The sequence below is a fragment of the Phragmites australis genome, chromosome 13, assembly GCF_958298935.1.
Source record: "Phragmites australis chromosome 13, lpPhrAust1.1, whole genome shotgun sequence".
NCBI lineage: Eukaryota > Viridiplantae > Streptophyta > Magnoliopsida > Poales > Poaceae > Phragmites > Phragmites australis.
The window spans coordinates 11,058,787-11,086,538 of record NC_084933.1 but is presented as its reverse complement, the minus strand read 5'-3'; the positions used below and the strand labels follow the sequence as shown (position 1 = coordinate 11,086,538).

The 27,752-nt window shown below is 42.7% G+C and overlaps 3 protein-coding genes across 6 annotated transcripts; 2 read left to right on the top strand and 1 right to left on the bottom strand.

Annotated features, from left to right (window-relative positions):
- Positions 1–1,799: 1,799 nt before the first annotated feature.
- Positions 1,800–15,634, top strand: LOC133888563 (oligoribonuclease-like). Of its 4 annotated transcripts, none has more exons than XM_062328853.1 (9): positions 1,802–2,014; positions 2,123–2,242; positions 2,831–2,941; positions 4,241–4,317; positions 5,076–5,157; positions 5,229–5,284; positions 5,719–5,805; positions 6,608–6,698; positions 15,185–15,634. In XM_062328853.1, exons 2-9 carry the CDS (start codon positions 2,125–2,127, stop codon positions 15,301–15,303), a joined length of 741 nt encoding a protein of 246 aa, XP_062184837.1. In that variant the 5' UTR covers positions 1,802–2,014; positions 2,123–2,124; the 3' UTR covers positions 15,304–15,634. The 4 variants fall into 4 exon arrangements, with proteins under 4 accessions (XP_062184838.1, XP_062184837.1, XP_062184835.1 ...); XM_062328851.1 differs by having other exon boundaries at positions 1,802–2,018; XM_062328852.1 differs by having other exon boundaries at positions 1,802–2,018; positions 2,114–2,242.
- Positions 15,635–16,246: 612 nt separating this feature from the next.
- Positions 16,247–18,779, bottom strand: LOC133889175 (uncharacterized). The gene is made up of 3 exons (XM_062329646.1): positions 18,174–18,779; positions 17,599–17,805; positions 16,247–16,635 (listed from the first exon to the last, which is right to left on the bottom strand). The coding sequence occupies exons 1-3, from the start codon at positions 18,621–18,623 to the stop codon at positions 16,492–16,494; spliced, it is 801 nt and encodes a 266-aa protein (XP_062185630.1). The 5' UTR covers positions 18,624–18,779; the 3' UTR covers positions 16,247–16,491.
- Positions 18,780–24,451: 5,672 nt separating this feature from the next.
- On the top strand, positions 24,452–27,490 carry LOC133888847 (G-type lectin S-receptor-like serine/threonine-protein kinase SD2-5). The gene is made up of 2 exons (XM_062329219.1): positions 24,452–24,632; positions 24,769–27,490. Exon 2 carries the CDS (start codon positions 24,773–24,775, stop codon positions 27,284–27,286), a length of 2,514 nt encoding a protein of 837 aa, XP_062185203.1. The 5' UTR covers positions 24,452–24,632; positions 24,769–24,772; the 3' UTR covers positions 27,287–27,490.
- Positions 27,491–27,752: the final 262 nt, after the last annotated feature.

Sequence of the window (27,752 nt, the reverse complement as noted above, 5' to 3'; positions counted from 1 at the left end):
GATGATCATATATGCTCTCATATTTTTTCCATCAGAATCAGAGCTAAATACGGATGGAGTCGGATGCAGATACAAATGCGGATAGTTTATCACAAATATGAATCGAATATGTGATAAGTCAGATACAACAATATCGGTAACGAATATTTATTCGGATATTGAGTAAAAATAACCATACATATCGAATATGTTAGAATTGTTTGACCATTCCACGTATTCAAAACTCAACTATATTGGAGGTCTAATAAGTAAATCAACAATATATTCCTATAGAAGGAGTTATGTTAGAGTGAAATTGGAAAAGCTACAAGTGCCTAATATGCTGGTCGAAACTTCTATTAATTATTTAAATATATTAATAATTTTAAATGAAAAAAGTATTAACTACAAACTTGTAGATCTTATCGAGAGCTACAATTTTATATAAAGATCATCTTTATCTAACTCCGTATGAAAAGTTATAAGTTCTGACAGATAGACTTAAATAGTTGTGGAATAGTCTTCGGATATATCCAATTTTATTTTAGTATATCTGATATCCAACGGATACTTTCATTCCTATATCAAAATTCGATATCTTATATACATATCTATTTGATCTAAAATATGGAATGTTGTCTACACATTTGCAATAAGTTTTAACCATAACAGAGATAAATAAATACTGTAATAAATCGAAAGGCTTAGTGCAACAAGTGCCAGAACCAAAATAAAAATACAATAAATGAAAACTGCCCAATGTAGTATTCAGAAATACCCAATGTAACATAAAGGTAATAGTAGCGCAACATATTAAAATGTAGTATTCAGAAATATCAAGAAACAAATATAGCATAATGCAACATAGAAAAACATAGGTGACAACATTGAGAAACTATAATTGCAACATATCAAAAAAGAAGTTGAAATATTTGCAATAAGTCATATATGCAAAAGGGTGCTCGAATTGCAACAGAAGAAAAGGAGAGGACAGAAGAAAGAGGAGACAGTCATCAGCCACATTCTTCGCTGTTGCAACAAATCAGAACACCAATTGCAACATGTCAAAAAACTATTTGTAACATGCCAACCTCGGGTGTAGATGTTGTGCACGATGACTTAAGTATCGAGCTTTTTGGAAGTTACAATAGGATCTTATTAGGGGTGATAGAGCCCTATCAGAATAAGCATCTCACGAGCTATCCTGTGAGGAATGAACTAGTTACCACCTAAATCAAAGCTCTACCGCCTATAAAGGCGTCTTTCTGCTAGTACCGAACTTCTCGTAGTGCAAATTGATGCCCTACCATAGGATCGATCTTCTCGCCACTAGAATCGATGCCCTATCACCGGGATCGAGCTCCTTGCCACCCAGATCAGCATCCTACTGTTATGATTCAAGTTCTTCTGAGCCAGATCGAGCTCTTTGACATATACTTAAATGGATGTTCCACTAGCGAGATCAAGCTCCTTGCAGCCAAAATGAAGGCCCTACTACTCGGATCCATGCTCATCCTTACAGGATCGAGCTTCTCTCCATGGGATCAAACTCCATGCAGGAGAGGGAGAGAGAGGCGACGAAGTGGTGAATATGTGTCACTCGAGGGAGCTGACTACGAGGGAGGAACATCATTACGTGGATAGAGTCGTGTCTATTTTTTTTTTCATTGAGTTGAGTTTGGATATGAGATGTAAATTGATTTTTATTTAGAAAGAGTTTAAATTTATCATTTGAATAAAGTATAGTCAACATCATTAGTTCTATGATCAGCGGTGATGACAACGTCCGGATAAATTGTCAACTCCCGGACTTACGAAGGAAGCATTCTAGGTTTTTTATGAAGGTTTCTGTAAAATTTCCTTCCGTAACGGCGTCCCGTTTTCCCTTTCCGGAGTAGGGCTCAAGCTCACAGGTCACAGCTCCTCGCCGCCGCCTTCACCTCCGGCGCCTTCCTCCCTCCACCTCCGCGGCCGCGGCGGATCTCACGGAGCGGAAGCAGCGGCGGTGGAACGTCTTGACCACCTCCCTGTAGCTGTCAGTAGGGACATCATCTCTCTGTCTTTTCGTTCCCCAGATGCCAAGAAGTTTTATACTGATTTACCTGCACTTTCTGATGATCTTGATTCGGGGGAGATTTGGTAGAAATGAGTAAGCTTGCGAACATGTTTGCTGTCCTCAATCTGGACGCCGAGGACGACCGGGTGGAAGTGGAGGAATTAACATCCAGCAAAACAGAAGCTGACGCTGCTACAAGAAAGCCTGGTAAGAGCGCCGTTTCCCCTTTTCTCAGCTCATAGATTAACACGCTCCTAACAAAGACTCACTGTAGCGAGCATAAGTAAGTCTAACATCGGAGGCCTTGTTGCTCTTCACTATGTTTCGCAGCTTGTAAATGAATTCGTCCAATAATGTTTAAAAATCTTGATCGCTTCAGCATCATTTGTTTAACTATTAGTGATTGTCTTAGCCACCATGCTCCAAATAGGCTAAACCTTCAGGAGAAATCTAATCTGCTTACAAAGTTTTACTATAGAAGTTCAATATAACCGTATCAGGCAAAACAACTTGGACGAATCACATTTCAGGAGAATAAACAGGTAGTTATATCCTCACAACTAGGAGGCTCCATCCTGGCCTGCTGGGGTCAGTGTGGAATCATGAAAGTCCAGGTGAATCTGTCCTGTACTCTACTGAATAATTGAACCATGCAGTAAAATGACAACTAAATGTCTGGGTGTTCTAATTCAAATCAGAACTGACAAGTACATTTTTTTTCTTTCAAATTGGCTCGCTACATTTTGCTAATTATTTTCTGGTTGATTAGATTTAATAGTCACATTCATTATGCAGAGAGAGGTAGCCAGAATAAAGCAATGGTTGTAAATTATGATGGAGAAAACCTTGCTTCATCATCGAGTGATTACAATATGCCATTGGTGTGGATAGACTTGGAAATGACTGGTGAGTCTTTCATCCCTCCTATTGTAAACCGGATGTATCTGATTGAGTTCACAAAATTTGGCATGACATTCTTAATGCTATTTAGTCCTTAACTGTAAAGGTTTCATACTTCACTACTTGAAATCTGTAGTCCTAACTCATTTTTCATACGCAAAAGCTGTAATAGATTTCACTGGTAAGTCTTAGTTGGTAAATAGATTTAACTTATTGAAGTGGAAGATGCAATTTTTGAACAAACTGGGAACCATAAAGCTTTGGACATACTGCTTTCTGTATTGTCAAAATTATGCTTCTTATTTCTAGCAAATCAAGCATTCAGGCCCATTAACTTATTAAGCTGGGATGGATGATATCAGGGTTTACAATACTAAATCCAAATCAGTGGCACGCATGCAATTCATTGCTGAAACCACAACGCCCAACTGGAAACTCGTGCCACTAACTTGCGGTGAGTAGGGGTAGTGTGTGCTCGCCGACAACAGGGTTCTGAAAAGCCTTAGGCACTAGGTGGCGGCAGGGTGCGCCTAGCGCCTAGGCGCTGCACGACTAGGTGACCGCCTTTAGAATAGTGTCTAACAGAGCCGTCCCCATCTTGGCTTCGAGGCTTGGTTGCTGGAGCTCATGCAGCCGCTTGCTGTGCCGGTCTTGTCAGTGCTCCTCAACTGCTTGGTGACAACAACCATGGAAATCCTTTTTTGTTCTACTTTTTGGTAGGGGAAGAACGATAATTTATCACAGGAGACTGTTGTCAGAGTAGATGATAAACCCTATTTCCAATGTTTGCAGTAGCACCGCATGAGTTTGCTCGAATTCAACTGCAAATGAACAAGACCCGAAAACCCTAGTGGCATATGTGCTTGGCCCTTAACTGTATACGCAATTTATTAGTTACTTCATTTTATTTGTGCGAAACTGCGAGTAAAGCTGAGCATGTTGCATCCACATATGCCACCCATTCTAAAGAGAAAAAAAAGACACTTCATTTTTTTGAACAAAAAAAAAGACACTTTAACCGTTGCACTTCTGCATAATAGTTGGTATGGAGTCATGTTGTTACAGTGTATGATATCTATACCACCTAAACAATATACAGCTCATTTCTGTTTTCCTTGGTAGTTAGCGAAGAAAAAGCTTTTTTCCGTGTTCCGGTGTTTGTGGGAATTCACTCGTTGTTTTTCTCTATATTGATTTGTAGATATGTTAAACCATACTTGTGTTGCTTCTGTTCAAATTTGTACTGATTTTACACCATGTCAAAACAATGACTGATTGGCCACATACTGGTTTCTGATTGTTTAGGTCTGGATATCACAAAAGATCGCATACTGGAGATTGCTTGCATTATAACAGATGGTAAACTTACCAAACAAATAGAGGTTGCTATTGAAACAAAGTATTTCAATTAGTTTGGATGTTATGTACAATGTTATGATTTGCTAGAAACACGTTTTTAGCAGTATGTGGTTCTTGGTTTTGAGTTTTGCAAGTGAGGACCTTCTTAGGATATTATGTCTAATCTATTTAAGGATGATTTGGAGAAGGAGAACAATCTTTGATGCTTAATCAGCAGGCAGAGTTGTTGTTGACTCGTAACAGCATATACTGAAACTGCTTTATCCAAACTCATGACCATTGAAGTAGTTCAAACCAGTTAAATAAGATTGCCAATCGCATCATGACTCTGTGAGTGTTAATGTGATCTTTTTCTTACAAACTAGCCAGACAAGTCTTCAATTTAAGAGTCTATGAAAGAAAAAAAAAAGAACAATTAGATTATGAATTTAAATACAGTTTGATAGCAATATTAGGTTATTGGAAAGTGTTTAATATTCCTGCTGTTGTGTTTAATATGCATAGTCTTTTAATTCGATCTTTTAATATTCTACGAATCCTTTTAATCCTAAATGTTAAGTTTTGGAAATTCACATTGCAATCTAAATCGTTAATCTGAAATTGTCGTTGCAATTTGATCACCACTGACATTGGCTATTTGATTACCTTATTGAGTGGTAGTTATTAGTGTTGCTTTATCATTTGCTTGTTGCCAACCATATTAATTGTGAGTAACTTCTGTTGGCATCTCATCCCCAGACATGTTGCTCAACATAGTTAATGATACTTTTTTGTTTTGCAGGGTCCAGACTTGGTTATAAGACAGAGTAAGGAACACTTAGATAACATGAATGAATGGTGTAAAATCCATCATGTGGCAAGTGGTAAATATCTTATCTTTCTCAAAGTGGCCTACTTGTGAATTGAAATCTGTTGCTCATGAATCCAAATTTAGGACTGGTGGAACAAGTACTAAATAGTGAGATTTCAGAGCATGATGCAGAGAAACACGTATGCTACTCCTTCTTCGGTATCTCTGAAGTCTGAACTCTCTGAAAGTGCTGATATAATTAAATTAGTTTAAAAAATTAATTCGTCATTTTGTTGTCTGTATTTCCCACACCATGTTGGTTGCTCAAATCTTTTTTGTTCGCTAGGATTGCATGTTATATTGTGTATCTTAATTTATGCACCAAAACCTATCCTGGTGTGTGTGCACACCTGTGCATGTATGCCTGTGTGTGTGCTCATGTGGGAGACGTGTTTGATGCTATTAGTTGTTTGGTACTAGTACTACTATTGTGTAAGGTATTTTCTGTTGTTTTCTTTTTATTACTTGCAATATTATGCTTCTGAGAAATGTCCTTTATCTGTTCCCATTTCTTTGGTGTTCATCTATCCAATAAACATTTCTTAACAAGGTTTCTTGTGTTAGCTATTTTCAGGTGTTAGACTTTATTAGGAGGTATATAGGTTCAGCTACTCCATTGATTGCTGGGAATTCTGTCTATATGGATTTTCTATTTTTGAAGGTTAGTAAGAGAAAAATACAGTTATCTTTCTGCTAAAACTGAAATGGTCTCCTATGATTTGATTTGAGCTACTGCAATTTTGGGGCACAAGCTGGTGATATATGGAGTTGGTTGTTCTGGTGATACCTGGAGTGAGACAAGATAGTGTTTCCGTTTTGATGCAGTTTTTTTTACAACGAACAAGGAAATGAGAATTGTGCGAGATAAAACTGGAAAAAGTAAACATATGCTCACGACTCGAGTTAATCTTACACTTTGTCTGATTTACCCTTGCCTGCATATTAATTGTACATGTAATGGATATCATTGGCTTGAAGACCAATTTTATCATTGTTCACTTTAGTCATTCTGTAGAGGTTATTTTATTTTCTCCATTTGATATACAAGAAATTCGGTTGATATAATATTCAGTGTCTATGTCAATGACAATAACTGAGTTTCTATACATGTACATAGCTTATTATCAAATGGAAGGTGATTCAATCGAGACTATTGTGTACAAAAAATAGTGGTAGGCAAACAAAGGTGATCTCTGTCTGAATCTGGAACAGTAGTAAGATTAATTTATCTGAGAAGCAATTCTGAAATACCTGGCACAGTGCCTGCCTGTTATCTAGCTCTCATTACAATGTATAGTTTTTTTTCTAGAAAAATAGATGGTTTTCTAGTAGCTTGTCTATTAGTCTGTTGGTTCATTACTTACAGTCGATCGACATATCCTTGAGTGGGTAGGATTATTGGATAACTTTTCCATTTACTATTTAGACACTTCTTTCTTGACATTTCTGTTTTCTTTTCCTAGAAGTATATGCCACAACTTGCAGGCATATTCTCTCATGTGATAGTTGATGTGAGCAGTATAACAGCTTTGTGCATCCGCTGGTTCCCAAAAGGTAGAACTATTCTCCAATACTTACTAATAGCATTGCCGATGCTCTTGTTTCCATCCTGTGCTTGTATCTTTCTCACTCCTGTCCACCAGATTGGTTTGTTCATTTGGGTTATGTTTGGATCTGTTATGTGGCCAAACTTATGGCCGCCGCAATAGAAGTGGCTAGAATCAGAGATTAGCTCTGTAGAGTTGCTTGCCGATAGATATTTTCGAATTTAGTTAAGTTGTTAGGAAAATCCTAGTTGGTTTCTGAGAAAGAGTTGTTATGGTGTCCGGCTCTCCTTTAAAGGGCGGGACAACAGATGAATAGAGGCAAGCAAGATTTGGCTATTTCCTCATCTCCTTCTTCTCCATTCCATCTACTTCAACTCCGGGGCGACGAGGCTGCATCGGCCTTGCTTTCCCGTTGAGCAAGCACTCTCCTTCAGCAGCCATAACATTTGGTATCAGGATCAGGTGTTCCTGTGCTAGTCGCCAACATGCCGGGCAGCAGTTCGGGCTCCAGCGGCGACACGGATGGAACCCAGGCGCTCATGCAGGCCATCCTTGCCAAGCTTGACCGCCTGGAGACACCGGAAGGACAAATCCGCAACATTGATCAACAACAGCGTGCGCACAACATCGCCATCAACCGCCTCAAGCAAGATCGTTCTCGTTGGCCGCAGCAGTGATCCCCTTTAGCGAGCGCGTGACGGTCCCATGGACCACACGTGTTTCCATAAGCTAGACCTTCCCAAGTTTGATGGACAGGGCAACCCATTGCCGTATCTCAACCGTTGTGAACATTATTTCCGTGGCCAACGTACCGTCGAGGAGGAAAAAGTTTGGCTCGTCGCCTTTCACCTCACCGACACTGCACAACAAAGGTATATGCACGTCGAACGGGAGGAAGGAATTCCGTCGTGGCCACGCTTCGCCGAGCTCGTCAACCTGCGCTTCGGACCTCCACTATGCTCAAATCCTCTCGGTGAATTGGCGGCGTGCCGCCGCACAGGCACAGTGGCCGACTATCAGGAGTGATTCCTGGCCCTCCTCCCTCAGGCAGGGCCTCTCACTGAGTATCAACAGGTTCTGCTTTTCACCGTGGGTCTTCAAGAACCTATGAGCCTCGACATTCAGATGCAAGTGCCTCTCACCTTGGAGATCGCCATGAACTTGGCCTGCTCGTTTGAACGGCACGAACAAGCTGTGGCCATGGCACCTCGCGCCTATCGGCCGTCATTCAGGTCCATGCCACCGCTCCTGCTGACCCCGCCATCGATTGTGGCCATCGCTCCTACAATAGTGCCGACGACCGCAACGGGAGTGGCCAATGCTGGAACCGGGATAGTCATTGTGGCAAGGCGCACCATCAAGCGTCTTACCTCGGAAGAGATCGAGGAACGGCGTCACCTCGGCCTCTACTTCAACTGTGAAGAGTGCTACGCCCGGGGCCACAACCGCTCCTGCAAACGGCTATTCCTTCTAGAAATGGCGGACGACGACGAGGACACGGATTTGCCGCTCGAGCCTGACACAGAAGCCCCGCGGATCTCTCTGCATGCTATCATCGGCATCAGAACAGGAGACACGATGCAAGTGTGCTACTACACCGGTGCGGCCACGGTGACAGCCCTTCTGGACTCGGGATCCACACATAATTTCGTCTCGGAGTCAGTGGCGACGCAATCACGGCTGCAATTCCGGTCAAGAAGCAACCTCTTCGTCACGGTGGCGGACGGCGAGCGGGTGCCTTGTGCTGGCGTGTTCCGATGCACTTGTTTCGCCATTGACACCGGCATTTTGAGGCGGATTTCTATGTCATTCCTTTGGGCGGATATGAGATGGTGCTTGGCACACAATGGCTAGCCATGCTTGGTCCAATCTTGTGGGACTTTGGGCGGCTAACTATGTCTTTCTAGCACCAGGATCGCTGAGTTCAATGGCAAGGCGTGCCAGGGACCGCCAGTCCACAACTATGCTCCTATACGGGACGTGATATGCTCGACATGCTCCTCGACGAGTTCCAAGATGTATTCGCTGAACCCACAGGGCTACCACCAACCAGGTTGCATGATCACCATATTCATCTGCGTCCTGGGACAGACCCAGTGGTTATGCGCCCCTATCGCTACCCGGCGCTGCAGAAAGACAAAGTTAGAGAGGCAATGCCGTTTTATGGAAGCCCAAGGCCTTATCCAGCGAAGTACATCGGCTTTTTCATCACCGGTGCTTTTGGTAACGAAGGTAGATGGGTCATGGCGCCTGTGCATGGACTATCAAGCTCTCAATGAGCGTACAATGAAGGACACCTTCCCTATCCCGGTGGTCGACGAGCTCCTTGACGAATTGCACGGCGCAGTCATCTTCACCAAGCTTGACTTGCGTTCAGGGTACCATCAGGTACAGATGCACCCGGATGATGTGATGAAAATGGCGTTCCGCACCCACGAGGGACTCTACGAGTTCTTGGTCATGCCATTTGGGTTGTCCAACGCCCCGACAACATTTGAGGCGCTAATGAATGATGTTCTTCGATCGTTCCTTCGACAATTTGTGCTCGTATTCTTTATTGACATATTGATCTACAACGCTACATGGTTTGATCATCTACGCCATATTCGTGTTGTTCTCAGTACCCTGTGTGCCAACCATCTCTTCGTTAAGCGATCCAAGTGCTCTTTCGGCAAGCCGTCGGTCACATATCTTAGGCACATGATTTCGGCTGTCGGCGTGGCAGTGGACGCCAGCAAAGTGCAGTCGGTGGTCGACTGGCTGACGCCTAAATCTCCAAGAGCTCTTCGTGGCTTCCTCAGGCTCGCGGGGTGCTACAGGAAATTCATCAAGGAATTCAGCGAGATTGCAGCACCATTGACGTAGCTACTCAAGAAGGACAGCTTTAGTTGGAATTCTTAGGCGGATGACGCATTCTGGGCACTCAAAACCGCCCTAACAATAGCACCAGTCCTGGCCTTATCAGATTTCTCGCGGTCGCTCACGGTTGAGTGCGACGCATCGGGGACAGGGTTTGGTGCAATACTACACCAAGACGGCAGCCTAATTGCATACTTCAGTCGTGCCATAGCACCACGACATTGTGCTTTGGCGGCGTACGAGTGCGAACTCATAGGGTTGGTCCGGGCAGTCTGACATTGGAGGCCATACCTCTGGGGACGTCAATTTGTTGTCAAGACGGACCACTACAGTCTTAAACTCTTGCTTGATCAGCGATTAGCAACAATTCCTCAACACCACTAGGTCAGCAAGTTGCTAGGATTCGACTTCACGGTCGAATACAAGCCAGGGCGCCTCAACCGTGCGGCCGACGCACTTTCTCGCCGCTACAACGATACTGCTATCCTTTAGGCGATCTCAGCGCCGAGCTTCAATGTCACGACGGAACTCAAGTCGGCCGCAGCACTGGATCCATCCCTATCCGTGTTGCGTGAGAAAATTGAAAAGGGTGAACGGGGATTGCCATGGGAATTAAAGGGCGGGCTCGTCATCTTCAACCGATGGGTGTTTGTGTCGGCGTCCTCACCTCTGCTCCCAATGCTGATAGGGGCAGCTCACGAGGAGGGCTAGGAAGGAATATAGAAAACGCTACACAGGTTTCGCTGGGATTTTCACACACCAAATGCTCGAGCTGCAGTCTAGGAGCATGTCAATGGATGCATCACATGCCAGCGCAATAAGACTAACCATCTCCACCCTGCCGGCCTTCTGCTTCCTCTTCCTGTGCCATCTACAATCTGGGCGGACATCGCGCTTGATTTCATCGAAGGATTGCCAAAGGTGGTAGGTAAATCGGTGATTCTCACAGTAGTGGATAGGTTCTCAAAGTATGCGCATTTTATTCCACTCACGCACCCCTACTCAGCGGAATCAGTGGCAGAGCCTTCTTCTTCCTTGAAATTGTTCGTTTGTACGGATTGTCGGTCTCCATTGTCTCGGACCATGATCCGATGTTCACATCCACATTCTAGCAGTCCTTATTTCGCACCATGTGGACCAAGCTGAATATGAGCACTGCTTTCAATCCTCAGTCAGATGGGCAGTCGGAGGCGGTCAATAAGGTCATCACAATGTATCTTTGATGCTTTACGAGCGACCATCCACGCAACTGGGTTCGATGGTTGCCCTGGGCCGAGTTCGTCTACAACACTTCCTACCACACTGCTCTCTGAGACACTCCATTCCGTGTGGTGTATGGGCATGATCCGCCAACTCTTCATTCTTATGAGGCAGGTGAATGCCGAGTGCCAGCAGTAGCGCAAACCATGGAAGAACGGGAGGAATTCCTTGCAGAGGTGCGGTACCGGCTTGAGCAGGCTCAGTCATTTGCAAAGAAAGGCTACGATAGGCACCATAGGGAGCAGTCCTTCAATGTGGGCGATTGGGTTTGGCTATGGCTCCGCCATTGATCGCCAGCGTCGTTACAGCAAGAGACGAAAGGGCAATGATGTCGCATAGAGGGGGGTGAATATGCGTTTTTATAAAAATTTGTCCCCTTTTATCGTTGGCTTAAACTTGCAGCGAAAAATAAACTAATAGAATTTTCAAAAGGGAAAATCCTAAATATGTTAGGCTCAACGAGTGCATAATCACCCTAAATATGTGTAAAAGTTACAATCCTAGGGTGACAGATTATTCAAAACTAGCAAAAGATATGCAAGAAAACTCTAGTTAAAAATCTTGAAAACATTGTTCATCGGGTACTGAGGGCTGACCCGGGTACTCCGGGTTCAGATCTGATTGTAAAAAATCCGGATCTTCTGGGTTTAATCTAGAACCTCTGGGTTCAGCAGAGAATGAACTCGAAGTTGAAATTAAACAACGTCTAAAGGGTTCTAGCTCAAACCTAGTGAAATCGTGTGTTTCAAGTGATAATTTCAAGTAGATTTACGGAGAACCTACAATCAAATACACACGAACAAATAGATTAAGCAAAATACACAAATATTAAGCAAGAACACAAAAACATGAAAATAAGAGAGGAGACATATGATTTATTTTCCGAAGTTCGGACACCTCCACTAGAGGTTCCTACGTTCCGTTGAGAGGCTTGGTCACACTTGAGCCGAGTCTCTCAGCCCTTTTCCTCGCTAAGCTCGATCACAATTGAGTTTGGTTTCCACTCTTGATATTTTTTTTCCTTTCGGAGACAAAATCGAAGACTTCACAAACTTTCTGCGGCACACCACAACCTTGGGTGCTCGCTGACGCTGCCTAGCCGCCTAGGAGCTTCACGCTCCAAGAGGAACAAATGCTTTGCGAACTTCTTGTCGATAAATTCGATTGCTCGAGACGGGATTTAGCTCACTTGCACTCAATCTTTTAATCTCTCAACCCAACTCACTTTTTCTCTCAAATCTCACACTATATTGGAGTGGGAGGGAGTTCTTTTGGCTCTAGAAGTTTTTTCTTTCGTGCCCAAGCAGCAGCAAATAAGGGTGGAGGTGAAGGGTTATTTATACCATTTCCTTAAAAACTAACAGTTATACAGCTTTTTGTACTGATTCAGAGTATCCGGGTTGGCACTAGAATGCATAACTGAGAGCCCTAGCCAAAGTACGACTCGGAGGGTCCGGACAACTAACAGAACCTAGAGTATCCGGGTGAAACACTTAGGCCCTAACAGACAACCCGACTCGGGTCAGCCCGGAGACTCTGGCCAACCCGGAGTATCCGGGGTCAGCCTGGAGTGTCCGAGTTCAGCACAGTTGACTCTCTGAAAAATGGCGATAACTTTTTATCCCGATGTCCGATTTCGATGATTTTGGACTTTATAGAAAGCTTATTCAGATGACTATACATCCCAATTGAATTCATAATCCCAAACACATTTGATCAAACTATTAACACTTTCGAACCCAATTCAAACACTTTCACACTTACCGCATTGGATTCCTAAAGCGAACTCTCACTTTGGATTAATTAGAAACTCTTGAGCATTAAGACACGACAAGTAATTCACATTGCATCCCTCTTAATAGTGCGGCATACCTATACTCAAATTCAAAAGTAAACTCGTTTGAACCAATTTGAGTCTTTGAATACCTTCAAGTACCACTTCTTTCTTTCAAACCTTGAGGGTTGCCAACTTCTATATCGTATTTACTCCATCTCTTCTTTATTCTTCAAGTGATTGATGTGAATCACCCATAACTTCCTATGGTCTCGCATAGTATTAGCGTAAACTCTTCACTTGTTCTTCACCACCGTCTTAGTCCTTTGGTGCCAAGCTATTTGCTTGTCCTTCACCACTAGATGGTCTATTCCAGCCGAGTCTTGCTTGCTCTTCACTATCTTGCCATAGAAAACCATTTTGTATCTGACATCTTCAATAAATTTACTTTATCATATATGGAATTCAATCTTGTTTTTCACTCTTGGTATAAAGAATATTTCAACTCAACTCATGCCTTCTTAAGGAACCTAATCCCTACTCACTCTCAAGCACAAAGCACATATGTTAGTCTATTAAAATTCTATTAATAATGGTATACCTTTAGTTACTTGATCTTCACAAGTAATTTAGCATCCACGCTTATCGCCAATCTTATATGAGTTTTTCTTTTTTTCTTATGAGCATTACTAAGAGCTCATTCATCTTGATGCATATGTCTTCTTCATGTATTACCTATGGAACAATTTACTAATAAACTCAATAACATTGTTAGTCCATAGGTATTATCATTAATTACCAAAATCACATATAAAGGTTAGATGCACTTTCAGTTTCATGTCGGCTTACTGAAGAAATTTGTGGGCACACCGCCGTCCATTCCACCTCCCTTGCCGCCAACTCACAATGGTTCGATGCTGCCTACTCCAGAGAAGTCTTTGAAGGTGCGCCTTGCCCGGGGTGTGCGCCAAGTTCACAGCTTCATGGGAAGATTTAGACAAGTTCCAGCGCGACTATCCTGTCTTCCTGCTCATTGACGAGCAGCTGGTCGGGGGGGGGGGGGGAGAGATGTTATGTGGGGCCAAACTTATGGCCGCCGCAATAGAAGTGGCTAGGATCAGAGATTAGCTTTGTAAAGTTGCTTGCCGATAGATATTTTCGAATTTAGTTAAGTTAGGAAAATCCTAGTTGGTTGCTGAGAATCCAGAGTTGTTATGGTGTTCGGCTCTCCTTTAAAGGGCGGGACAACAGATGAATAAAGGCAAGCAAGATTTGGCTATTTCCTCATCTCCTACTTCTTTGTTCCATCTACTTCAGCTCCGGGGTGACGAGGCTGCACCGGCCTCACTTTCCCGTCGAGCAAGCACTCTCCTGCAGCAGCCATAACAGGATCCTTTGCCTAACCTTGCGAAGGAAGGCTAGAGGTGTGCATGCATGTTTGGTTCCCTAGTCTAGACTTGCTTTTGAGCAAGGTGAGCAATGATTTCTTTGCCTTAGGGAGAGCCAAACTGGCTCTTCTGCACCAGCAAGGTGTTACTTCCTTACCTTGCCCACTAGCAAGGTTAGGCAGGGTTGGGCAAAGAAATTAAACTTGCCGTTTGCCCATCGTAATTGCTGTTTATTCTCTCCATGGAATACCAGATTTTGCAAACTGTTTACTGGACTAAACCAACCTTATATTCATTTTCTTTAGAAAATAACTCACTCCATTTTAAATCTTCCGCTGTCCACAAAACAGTAGCATAAATTTTGCATCATAAAATCCTATTGTTGAATTAGAACATTTCATAAATGACATGTACGTAGTTAAAAACAGTCACTAGAATATGATGTCACTTGCACCTGCTATGCAACGGTATATACTATAATAACTTCGAAAACGTAGATATGTAGCAATCACTATCTTGAAACAACAATCTTTATCTTAAGCATTTTACTGCAATTTTATGAACTCACTTTTTTATTTTCATTTAATTTATGGAGAATTTGGCAGCTACTGGCTAGTAGTTTATATGCCAACATTTTAAAAATACTGGTTGGTTTTAGTTTGAAACACATCTTGCTCATTTTGGAAACTATAGGTGGATCTTTGTAAAATTGTCAACCCATTGGGTTGTAATATGATTTAGTAGCGGGTTGGGATGTATTCATCGTTGCAGGGAACAAGGGCTTAAATTGGGATGGGTAGTATAAAGATAAAATAATGAAATGAAAAGTACAGACGAATAGACAAGAAATTCATCCCATTCGTGATGTATTTCCCTTTTTAGGAAAAATCTGATGTATGTCAGTCCGAGTAGTATCACTGTTCAGTAGCAGTTTGAAAGTTGAAATTGATTCAAATCAACAATTCATCTTCGGATCTGCTGAAGTGCTCCACATTTTTGTACAAAGTGTAATGGTATCCATTTGGTGAACCATCATTGAACAGTGTTGTGATAATTTTACCTTATCTTCTTTATCAGCGTGAGACTTGCTAGTATTATGTAGCAAAATGTCCAAGGGAACTAGCAATAATAAGTTGTTTAAATATATTTTTTTTGTTATACAAACAAAAATTTCCACGTCACATGACTTTGCTCTTGCTTGACTGTTCACAGAAAGGAAGGCAGCTCCAAAAAAGGAGAACACCCATAGGGCGATGGACGATATTAGAGAGAGCATCAAGGAGCTACAATACTACAAGGAGAACATTTTCAAATCACGGAGATCTAAGTAGTTAGCCTATGGTGGTGGATCGTATGAGGGCATCCTCAATTAATTGTGTCACATTCAATTGGTGGCCTGCTTAGCGAATTGGGAGAAAATAACCGTGTTCAAGAGTTTTGGATTGTAAATTTTCCATACTTTGGGGCAGTTGAAAATTTGGTTTGATTTATGTATGATTATTGACCTTTGATGGAACTATTTTTTAGGGGACCTTTGATGGACTTGATCTGAACACTGTATCTGGGACTCCGAACTGTCATTTGACCATGGTGTAACTGTGGAGTGCATGTCATATTCTCTTTATCACTGACAAAATACCGCTCCTCTGTGAGCTTCTAAGATGATGCTTTTGGTTTACACAGTAACATAGGTTTCCTCAATAGTCAACAATCAAGTCAATTCTATTTGTAGAGTAAAACTATACAACTCATGAATTCTTTTCCAAAGATTGGTTCGTTCTTTACAAACTGCAAGCTGTGTTGAGATGTTGACATCAAATTATTCTTCGTTTCACAAACGCGGAGCAATAGCAGCTATGGTGACTTGGTGACATCAAATTATTCTTCGGGTTTTCAGAAGAAATCGACTGATGGCTCATTCAACATCACCAATGAGTAAGGTAGTATTCGGTTGGAGAGTTATCGTGGAATGGAATGATTATAATTATATATTTAAGGATAAGATAATTTTATTTTTATATAAATGCTTAGTAGGTGAGATAGAATAAGCCTATTTTAGTATTTTAAATTTACCACCAATGTCATGTTTAAAGTGAAATTGCTGCGTTGTACTGTTTTTTGAGTGCTTCGTTTTGAATCTTTAAAAAATATTTCTTGATTCTGAATCATTCTATCCCGTTACTCTCTATCTAAACAGATGAAAACAAGATAGATTCGTCTCATCTCGTTCCGCGAACCAAACATATAATTTCTTAGTCATGTAATTCATCGAGATTCATCCGTCAATCTCCCGATTGAAGTTAAAGAAAAGAAACGTAAATACAATGTCCTGGAAATACACAGTTTTTAACATTGAGAAGTACGAACTACTGAACGTGAATGATCTCAAAATTCTGAATACAATAGTATCCTCAGAAGTTGGAAACAAAGTTCTGACAGTTCAACTACTTGTATAATTATTTTCAGGGAAGACACATGACACAGGATTCAGTAAGACAAAAAGGTTGTTGAATAAAGATTTACGACACTCTAGCACCCTGCAGCGATTTGCAGAGAACCGTGCCTGCAGAAGTGCGCATTGGATGCTCACCAAGAACTGCCACACAGTTCTCCGTAGTTCTAAGATGAGGCTGAACAGATTCCCAAATCTTCTTCTTTTGGACCTGACAAAAGTAAAATGATGCATTAGCTCATTGCTCACAAATAAGTTCAGCAGTACTACCCCTATTTTTGCAGTATTAATTAGTTCCGCATGAAGAATTTCGCTTCATAGTTACATTGATTGGATTCAAAGGAATTAACAAAAAGCGCCCGTGTTCTGGACCTATATAAGGTTTTCAAATTTAAACATGTTTCACATCTACCAGAAGATATAAATTGTTCTCGGAGTGCCTTACAGATGTAACTCAGTCTCACGGAAATAGCTACAAAATTTGGAAGATATATAATATCTTTTGTTTTTGTTATTTCCCTTATTGGTGTTCACAAGGTTTTTTGCGATCAATATATCACATGGACCATAGACTTTAACTGCGTTTTTTCCAGTCTACCTCCCAAAATGATACACTTCTGTGTTTTATAATCTATGTATCATGCTTCTCGCTCAGGAAGTTAATGGCATTGATCATCACAACAGCTGGGAACATGTTGTCACTAAACAAGTGTGGCGTATATGAAAGTCACTCAGTGATCTGACCTGTGGTGTATCTACATTATTGAATAGAACTATAGTAATACCCTATGCAAATGTCAACACTACTTCAAAGTCAAAAATGAATATGGCACCAGCAAATTCTTTACTATGGTAGAGCAAATAGAGAGGGTAAAATGGGCATGGATAGTAGCATGGACGTCGACAAAATGTGAGTACCTGGATAATCTATGACAAGAAACATCTACTAGGGCGGGGAGAGCGAGGTGTGGGGAGCACCATGAACAGTGAATAGAATTTTAGCAGAAACGATAGGGTTTATGGAGACACATATAGTAGAAATCATTGCACAGTACAATAACGCACAAGGAAGGCTGAGGGAAATCAAGTGCAATTGTACAAGCGTTAACACAATTATCAAACAAATCATGCAAAAGGTAGACAAACTACTTAAATCTGCGTTGTTAAGTGATACCTGATTTGGAGATGCAGGTTCTGATTGATGATCCTTTTCGTCTTCTGAGCCAAACCATACCCTTTCACCAGGAACAGAACCTTCCGGCGGTGTGAGCAGCTCGACATTCTCGTGAGAAGCATCAGAAGCAGCCATGAGCATGCCATTTGACTTAATGCCACGCATGTTCCTCGGTTTGAGGTTGGCAAGAACAATCACGTTGCTGTCCTGCACGGATCATATGTTGTAGTTATCACCATCAGTACCATGAAACAAGACAATTTTAAGTAATCTCATAACACGGATATAACCTGAACAACTCCATATGCTCTACTTGTGGCAGCAAGTTAATATGGTCTCCAAATTCCCCAAATGTTAGACATAGAGGTCCAGAACCAGTGTGAATGGACCATAATCGTGTTCAAATCTAGAGTGAACCATCAGGATCTTTGGGCTAAGTTTTTCCTGTCCTGCTCTCTAATGTCTTCTTTGCAGCACAACAATCAACGAGGTTGTAGCTGTACATCTCCCCACCAAAATAATGAGAAACTGGAAGGGATGGCTTGCAACCACGGGCGCATACGGTAGCACTGTACCTGGAGTTGCTCGAGGGGAAGGTAGTTGACGAGTCCGCTGCAGATGGTGCGCGGCTGCTCCTCGCCGACGTCCACCTCCTCCACGTACAGCGTGTCCGCCTCCGGGTGCCTCCACGCCTTCACCACCCGCCCCACCCGGATGTCCAGCAGCCCCGCCAGTTCCTCCACGGTCGGCTCCGCCTTCTCGTCCTCGCCCAGCGCCGGAGTCGCCGCCCCCTTCTCCACCGCATGCGGAGGCAGCGGCGCTACGGCAGCGTCCGAAGACGGCGAGGAGGAGGATGAGCAGAAGAGCGCGAGGTTACGGTAGGATCCTGCGGCCGGCGACGCCGACGGCGGCAGCGCCAAGAACGAGCCGGCGCCGGCGCGGGTCCTCGCGAGGATGAGGGGCGACGGCGAGGAAGGGAGGAGGCGGACGCAGGAGGCGAACACCATTCTCGCCGCGGCCATCATCCCGTCGCGTGCGGGTGCGGGTGCGGGTGCGGGTGCGGTTGGGGCCTCAGCCGCCGTCGGTCGGTGCGTCTCCGCCGGCAGCGCCGAGATTTTATCGGATGGAACAGGGAATGGAAGGGAAGGAATGGGCCTAAGTGTTACACGCAGCAGCACACAAAGGCCGGTGGCCCAAGTGCGGCAGGGTGTGCTATCAGTAACTCACATGGTTTTACATGTCAGTGATTTAAATGGTCTCGTATATTAATGATAGCGAATAATTGGCCAATTGACGGCAAAAAATCAAATGCTTGACAATTCTCTTCCCTCATTTGCATACCCTATAAAAGTTCAAATCTCGAAGCAATTGAGTTACCATCTATGGGAAACAAGAAGAATGAAGCATGGCTGCATACAGGCGTGTTACTTCTTTTATAAAGATGTTTGCGTGCCGGGAATTTGGTTACGAAACAGCTGCATAATTATGATTGTAGGCAATTTATCGATTGAATCAAAGTATTACTCTCTCTATTTCTTTTTATAAGGCGCGCATGTATTTCAAAATTCAAACTTCTTCATTTTTAACCAACTATCAGGCTAATATTCTGTAGATTTTATTATCTAAATTTGGTACCGTTAGATACATATTTGAAAGTACTTTACTACTATCATGATTTTATCGTGATGAGCATTATAATATAAGAGAAATTAACTATCAAAGTGTGATCTTGAACCGCAACAAGTCAAACCACACCTTATATTTTGGAATAGAGGGAGTACTGCTTATTTGAAACAACTATTTGTGTTGGATATGCTTGCCTGTTTTGACTGTAGTTCTTATATTCTTGCATATAAGTGATTCCCTGAATTGAGAATTGATTTGTGGTTAATATTTCCCTTTGGGGAGAAAATGAACTTTTTTGCTCTTGTAACTATTGATTTGTGGGCGGTCGCACACCTAAATCACTCAAAGTTATCATAAATATATGTAGTTGATTATGTGATAACGAAGCCTCTAAAAGCATAGAATTTTTAAAAAAATCTAAAAATGTAAATTAACTCTAAAAGCGATAGCATATTTTCCATTGTCTATATAATTATAAAAAGTGTGTGTTTGTGGGGTGGGGAGTGGGCTTGTGCAGCCTATATATCAGAGTAAAGTGGGGCCTGAGGAGCACATGGCCCATTCGTATATACAACAAATTGCATGTGTCTTGGGTCTGCTGTTTGAACAGGTAAAAGTAATCATATATAACTATTGATCTGTGGTAAATATTTCCTTTTAATTTCACATTTCCAATCTAAGTTCGTTTCATGTATACAATGATGGAAAAAGGGTTTGACTACGCACTTCTAATATTGGTAAGTGGATCATTGTCTACAATGCACATGCAGAAGAATATGAAAAACATTGGTAATATTGTGCGACTGGATTGTTTGGGCAATATCATTGAAGTTTTGTTGACATTGCAGGTGCAAACGCTTCTAACAAACACTTTTTTAGATTTGTCATTAAATGTATTAATTAATTATGTAATTGGTACAAAATATCAACTATTTGAAATAAGAGAGAATTCCTAGTGTGCCATCCAATAATTGCGAAATTCTTGATTTACCACTAAAAAAATTGATGGTCCCTCCTATGCCACTGATTTTATTTTTTTTTCCTACGTGCCACTTTTTTCATCTCCGTTAGCCTTCAATTTGTTGTTAGAATTTTTAATGACCTAATTACCCTTTGCTTCTTTGTTCCCCTTCCTCTATGCTCCCACCCGACTACCCAGGTGTTGTCCGCCGATGAAGGTGCATCATGCCACATGGGCTGGCACCGCCATCTTCACATGTTGAGCCCACATGGCCATCCTGCTAATCCACCGTGGCACGCATGGGCCTGGATGCACTATCGTTGTCCGCACCTGAACACTTCATCTGACAGTTGCCTAACTCGCCTCGCCTCGGCCTCAGCACGTGATACATCAGTTTCATGGGAAAATAATCATCGCGCACACGATCAGGATCCTCGCGATTGGCCCCTCCTACAAACAATTCCTAGACTGTTGCTTGCAAACCCACCCAGCTCGACCAGCCATCCCGATTGAAGCAAGGTGAAAGGTTTCCAGACCGCTGCCTGTGTACCCTCCCAGCTAGAAAATGATATGGTGTAACAACACGTAGGTGACACACGGTTGCACCTACATGAGCATCTCCAGTTTCCTATCGCCGCCCCCTGCCCGCTTCAGTCTAGGCAGCTAACTGGACCACGTTGCGTCGAGCCATCCCGAGAAGGGATGCATTGATGCTTCATAGGGGTACGACCCCTCCCTCCAGCCCACGCTTTGACAAATCTCCACGCGGGGTACTAATCGGTGTAGGAACCACACGAAGGAGGTTAGGGAATTGAGCAATTTCGAATGGATGTGCTGGGTGTGACGATAGGGGCACCTCCAATGGCTGCAAAGGGGGTATGGATATTCTAATCTTTGTTGTACCATATAATCTTAACATATAATTGGTGCCATAACTATATTCATGAAACTAGGCCTGGGAGCGAGGAGATGGTGGCAAGGTCAGATTCTGAGGGCGAGCTGCAAACTAGGATTGGTGGAGAGCACCATGGATCCAATGGATAAACAATACCACTTTCATGCTTGTTATATGAACATGAGTTATATGATGTACTAGTAAAATGCTCATGTTTTTTCAGAGAGAGGATGGTAGCTAGTTAGGTGCCTCAATTTGGGATGAAGTTTTAGAATGTGGATGAGGCTTGGAAATTTTGGGTAGTCTATAGAGGTCACATAGGTTTTGAGGCCAGAAAGAGGTACACAAATAAAAGAAAGTCTGTTGGTAAGGTTAGATCATATAGGTATATTTATGCAAATGAGGGTTATCATAAACAAGATAATAGAGATCATCTGGTAAAGTGTCCTTGAGCTAAACTAGGACTAATTGTGAAGTATGCATGAGTCTTGTACTAGATTGAGGGGTGGGAAACTATGAAGTGACTAATCTTGTTCTAAATCACAATCACATCCTTCACTTGCCAGAAACCTTCCACTTGATGGTATCACAAAGGAAAATTTTAGAATTACAAGCTTTTGAAATTGAAACAACCGATGACTCTGGAATTGGGCCTAAAGCTGCACATGAGATGGCTAGTTGACAAGTTGGTGGATCATTTAATCTCAGCTACACTCGTCATGATCACAAAAACTATTTGCGCACCAAGTGTCAATGTGAGATGGCATATAGTGAAGCTAGAAGTATGTTGAGGTATTTTCAAGATAAAATTGCCAATAACCCTTCATTCTAATATGCTTTACAAATGGACTATGATGAACAAATAGCAAACATCTTGTGGGTTGATGCTAAAATGATCATAGACTATGAACACTTTAGTGATGTTGTTACATTCGACATTACTTTTGGAACAAACAAGGAGTATATACATTTTTGTGTCTTTGTTGGATTCAACCATTTTAGAGATATCGTGGTTTTTTATGCAACATGCAATCAGTACATTAGTACATCACACTACAATTTCATAAATGTATCTATCAGCTTGCAATCTATACATCTGTATAGTCTATGCAACTATTTTTGCAATCTATATAGGAAGGAAGCATATGTTTTTGCTATTTTTTTGCTGTTGCTGGCACCTTTGGTGCATCATCTAGTCGGTCAAGGTGCCTCTACTGGTGCTGCCATGGTATTAGACAAGGGACTTGTTGAGCCCTCACCGACGGCATGGAAGATGCCGTGGTAGTTCATCTCATTGTCATCATAGCTCTGGTCGTGCCACGGGTACCTGTCAAAAGACCGACTAGCCATCATCACCGGTTTAAACCACTCACAATCACAAAAAATTGCATCCAAAAGATCTCCGCTACCAGCACTTTGTGAAGGTGTTAGTTCTCCTGTACATGGTGGATTGCTACTACCTTGCGGTTGTACACCTGCGCGGGGAACCAGAACTTGTCGCACTCAAGCACACTTGACGGTGGGTGCGGGGATGGCGGGCTTAGACGACGTGATGGAAGTGGCGGCTTTGTGGGGACTTGCTTGGCGGTGGGTGCGGAGCAGGCTTAGACGACGTGACGGAAGCAGCGATAGGTGTGGGGGCATGCTCAATGGTGGGTGTGGGGTGAGCTTGGACGGCATGATGGAAGCGACGACGGGTGTAGGGCAGGCTCAGACGGCTCGATGCAAGCGGCAGCGAGTGTGGATTGGGCAATTTGAATGACTAGACGTGTGGGAGCGGCAGATGGAACGGTAGATTGAGGACAGTCAGCGGAGCTAGAGTCCCCTGACGTCATCGCTGCGCCTTACTCATTGGACCCATGCTGAAATTGATGAGCACGAAAAATCTGTCGAAGAGCGGCGCTGCAGTTGGCTGTGAGGAACCGGTGAGGCTGTTGTAACTCCCACGACAAGGCCTCCTCCATCCTCTCCTGGTTCACCCACGCCAAATATCTTCCAAAAAAAGATCCAGTAGTTGGCTAGATCAGGATGGCTCCATCAAGCTCACACTCTCAAGCTAGGCAAGCAAATACATTGGGGCTCCCATGCTCTCACAGACTCGCACTCTAAACCCGTTGAGCCCAGCTGCTTCGCTCAGCAGATTGAGGAAAGAAAACAGAAAGGCCAGCTCACTTGTTCACAATCGTAACACTGAATGGTGTGGCAAATCGGAGTTTTCATTACGGCTTGTTTGATTTGCTAAAGACAAGGCATGTATTGTTGTGAGGAAGAAGGAAGGAGAGAGGTAAAGCGGTCTTTTTGTCCTATGTTAACTCCATTTGGATGGAACTGGCACATAGGAGAAGGAAAAATAAAAGTAGCGGCATATAATGGATTATCAATTTTCTAATGGCAAATTGAGAATGTTGCTATTATTTGGTGGCACACATCTCTCTTGAAACAGATAGCTACCGGTTTAACTTTTTCATCAAGTTTTAAAAGAGGGACAACTTAAGAAAACTATGAAATCAAAATCAAGAGAAAAAGTATCAGCCCTTCAACATCTGAATATGAACCGAAAATCAAGAAAAAATTATCTAGCGTAGTAAGTTTTGTAGCTGAGCTATTTACGGACCAGATTCGTGTGATTACTTAAGAAAATTATACAGGCTATAAAGTTAAGTATGTTGAGAAGATTGTATCGTGTAGATTTGACTATGGTCCCCACGCCCCAGTGAGAAAAAAAAATCATTGCTCTATCACTACCATTAGTTGTGAATGAAGGTAAGTGTTGAATAATGGTGGTCCAAAAAATGCGTGCAAATTTTTTGGACAATACTTATGTAGATGTATGCCTGTCATACAAAATTCTTAAATGCATGCATACTTAAATTGTTGTGAAAGGAAAGTTAGCCACGGAAGTTTGCCTTGTTTATTCTTAATCCCTTAGGGCATTTCAGCAATACAGTCAACTATTAGCTATAAAAAATATCCATATCATCTATAAGTAGCACATGGGCTAGCTATAGCATACCTTGCAAATTTAATACGGTTTATATGTAATAAGCTATTAAAAGTTTAGATGTATTTTGAAATGCTACTTATTAGAAGCTAACTTTTCTCTCCACTCACATATTAACTCTCCTCTATGTAGATTGAAATGGGACATGGACAGTTTTATAATTAGTTGACGTGTATTGTTAGAGACTGTAAAATTCTTTGTTTATACCTATTTACCTAAGCTTATTTTCCTGTTTAAAGACAGAGCAGTACAACGAAAACAGTGGGCGCTCACACAGGGAGGAGTTGGTTGACGACGTAGACTCCACGTCGACGGCCCGCAAGTACCATGCCTAGGCCGGCACATGCATAGACCGCATAGCCAATCAGTGATCTTTTGGAAGCAATCAAACCAATCCAGCTACCAAAACACCGCGTGGTATGGTTCTCAACTATTTCATACAGAGAGGGAGACAGAGGAAGACGAAGTCTGGTTGACTGCTAGCTCCGGCGTCCAGGCGCCCCACGCCGGCGGCGAGTCCCGCGACTGGGCAGGCACTTCACTGCCATCAGGTGAGGTCTTCTCTGCAAGCTCATCTCTGCAACACCCCCAGCTTCTTGCTGGTTTCTTCTCGTCAAGCCAATAACTTCTTTTTCGAGGAATGCTAATCTCGTAACTGACTCTTGCCGTCTCCACTTTCCCTTCAAGTGCCATGGCTCCTTCAGATCTCTTCCTCCTCCTCCTGCTTGCAACGGCTGCTCCGTTGACCACGGGGCAGGGTTTCGACTACCCGACGGCCAACCTCTCGACGCTGTGGACCAACAGCAACGCCGCACTCTCGCACAGCGTCACCTACTCCGACGGCACAGTCCTGCGCGCCATCGTCCTCCGGTCACCGAAAACTTTTTACGGCCCATCCTTTGCCGCGGGGTTCTTCTGCGCATCCTCCCCCTGCAACGCGTTCCTCTTCGCCGTCTTCATCGTCTACACTAACAGTGGTGCCAGGATCACAAACCCGACCAACGGCATCCCACAGGTGGTCTGGTCGGCCAATCGTGTTCGCCCAGTCAAGGAGAATGCAACACTTGAGCTTGGTGTGGATGGCAACCTGGTCCTCCGTGATGCTGACAGCAGCCTCGTCTGGTCAAGTGGCAGCAAGGGACGGTCTGTCGCCGGCATGGCGATCACCGAGCTCGGCAACCTTGTGCTGTTTGATCAGAAGAATGCAACAGTTTGGCAGTCATTTGATCATCCAACCGACGCGTTGGTCCCTGGGCAGTCAATGCTGGAAGGCATGAGGCTCACTGCAAATACCTCTGCAACAAACTGGACTCAGAATCAGCTATACATGACTGTTCTCCCAAATGGACTGTATGCCTATGTCGAATCCACACCTCCACAGCTCTATTTCTCGCTTTCAGGGAACAAAAACAAGACGGCAAATGATCCGACAAAGGTTACCTTCACTAATGGCAGCCTCAGCATCTTCGTGCAGTCCACACTGCCATATCCAAGTACTATCACATTGCCAGCAGCTAAATCCACCCAGTACATGAGGTTTGAATCTGATGGACACCTGAGGCTGTACGAATGGTCCGATGCAGAATCAAAGTGGGCCGTAGTGTATAATGTGATCAAGATGTTTCCTGACGACTGCGCTTTCCCAACAGTCTGCGGGGAATACGGGATATGCACGGGCGGGCAATGCATCTGTCCCTCTCAGAGTAATTCTAGTTTAAGATACTTCACGCCAGTGGACGAACGGAAGGCGAATCTTGGTTGTGGGCCACTGACTCCAATCTCCTGTCAAGAAATGCAATACCATGATCTCTTGACCCTTACTGATGTTTCATACTTTGATGCCAGCCACACCTTTGTAAATGCAAGAAACAGAGATGACTGTAAGCAAGCATGCCTGAAAAATTGCTCCTGCCGGGCCGTTATCTTCAGGTATGGCAATAATGATTCTGATGGTGATTGTTTGTGGATAACGAAGGTCTTCTCATTGCAATCGATACAACCTGAGATTGTTCATTACAACTCCTCCGCTTATCTTAAGGTGCAGCTTAGCCACTCCCCTCCTGCATCTACTCCTACTGCAAACAAAAATAAGATAATTTTAGGCGCAACACTTGCAGGTATTGGTACTATTCTATTAGTAATCATTGCTGCCACTCTTTATGTACGAAGGAGGAGGAAGTACCAAGAGATAGATGAAGAATTTGATTTTGATCAATTGTCTGGCATGCCAACGAGATTTTCTTATGAAAAGTTGAGAGAATGCACCGAAGACTTCAGTAAAAAGCTCGGAGAAGGTGGATTTGGATCAGTTTTTGAAGGAAAATTAGATGAAGAGAGAGTAGCAGTGAAACGCTTGGAAAGTGCTAGGCAAGGGAAGAAAGAATTCTTGGCAGAGGTCGAGACGATTGGAAGCATTGAACACATAAATCTTGTCAGACTGGTAGGCTTCTGTGCAGAGAAATCGCATAGGCTTCTAGTATATGAATATATGCCTAGAGGTTCCCTTGATAGGTGGATCTATTACCGCCATAATAATGCCCCTCTTGACTGGGGCACCCGGTGTAGGATCATTCTGGATATTGCCAAGGGCTTATGCTATCTTCATGAGGAGTGCAGGCGAAAAATTGCTCATTTGGACATTAAACCACAAAATATTCTCTTAGATGAGAACTTCAACGCCAAATTGGCAGATTTTGGATTATCCAAGCTAATAGATAGGGATCAAAGCAAGGTCATGACTGTAATGAGAGGCACACCTGGGTATCTGGCACCTGAATGGTTAACATCCCAAATCACTGAAAAAGTAGATATCTACAGCTTTGGAGTTGTTATGATGGAAGTAATAAGTGGAAGAAAAAGTATTGATAATTCTCAGCCTGAGGAGAGTGTTCAGCTGATCAATTTGTTACGAGAAAAGGCTCAAACCAACAAGCTTATTGACATGATTGACAAGCAAAGTGATGAGATGGTCTCACGCCAGGAGGAAGTGATTCAGATGATTAAGCTCGCAATGTGGTGCTTGCAAAATGATAGCAATCGAAGGCCTACCATGTCAACGGTGGCCAAGGTACTGGAAGGTGCCATGACAGTAGAAACTTGTATAGATTACAGCTTTTTCAATGCAGATCCAGTATTGTCTGTTCAAGGAAGTCAATCGACATATTCAGCTCCACCACCAGCATCAGTCTTATCTGGTCCAAGGTGAAACGTGTTGGTAATGGTCAGAAGGAAAATCCATATTATACACTTTGGCTACTTTTGTAATGTATCTGATTTCTAATTTGGATGTATGTTTTAGACGGCACCAGAAGAATAATTTTTAGGCAACATATATGTTACATTTTTCAGTGAAGTTATTACTGTACCTTTACATCTGAAAATAAAAGGTAGTGTCACTGCCAATCGTACATATTGTTATAGTAACAAAAGGTTAACTTTAATATGCTACATTGCTTGAAGTCAAAGCTTATTGATGGAACACAGTAGAATTGTAGATAGAAAGCCTCCTTATCATTTCATAAGTTGCACAATGTTTCTCACTTTCTATGCAGTTATGTTATATCTAATTGTATAACCTTTTGATGCACAAAAAAAAAAGACTAAACAAACTTCTCTACTTTATTTCACTTGACCATTTCGCATATTTCTTTCTTTTTTGTGGGAATTTTTTC

Coding starts and splice junctions, on each gene's coding strand:
- LOC133888563 (XM_062328853.1), top strand. CDS start 2,125: ATGAGTAAGCTTGCGAACATGTTTGCTGTCCTCAATCTGGACGCCGAG. Junction 5,285..5,718: donor AGCATGATGCAGAGAAACAC/GTATGCTACTCC, acceptor AGCTATTTTCAG/GTGTTAGACTTTATTAGGAG. Junction 6,699..15,184: donor CATCCGCTGGTTCCCAAAAG/GTAGAACTATTC, acceptor GACTGTTCACAG/AAAGGAAGGCAGCTCCAAAA.
- LOC133889175 (XM_062329646.1), bottom strand. CDS start 18,623: ATGATGGCCGCGGCGAGAATGGTGTTCGCCTCCTGCGTCCGCCTCCTC. Junction 17,806..18,173: donor TTCCCCTCGAGCAACTCCAG/GTACAGTGCTAC, acceptor TGATCCGTGCAG/GACAGCAACGTGATTGTTCT. Junction 16,636..17,598: donor AACCTGCATCTCCAAATCAG/GTATCACTTAAC, acceptor TACTTTTGTCAG/GTCCAAAAGAAGAAGATTTG.
- LOC133888847 (XM_062329219.1), top strand. CDS start 24,773: ATGGCTCCTTCAGATCTCTTCCTCCTCCTCCTGCTTGCAACGGCTGCT.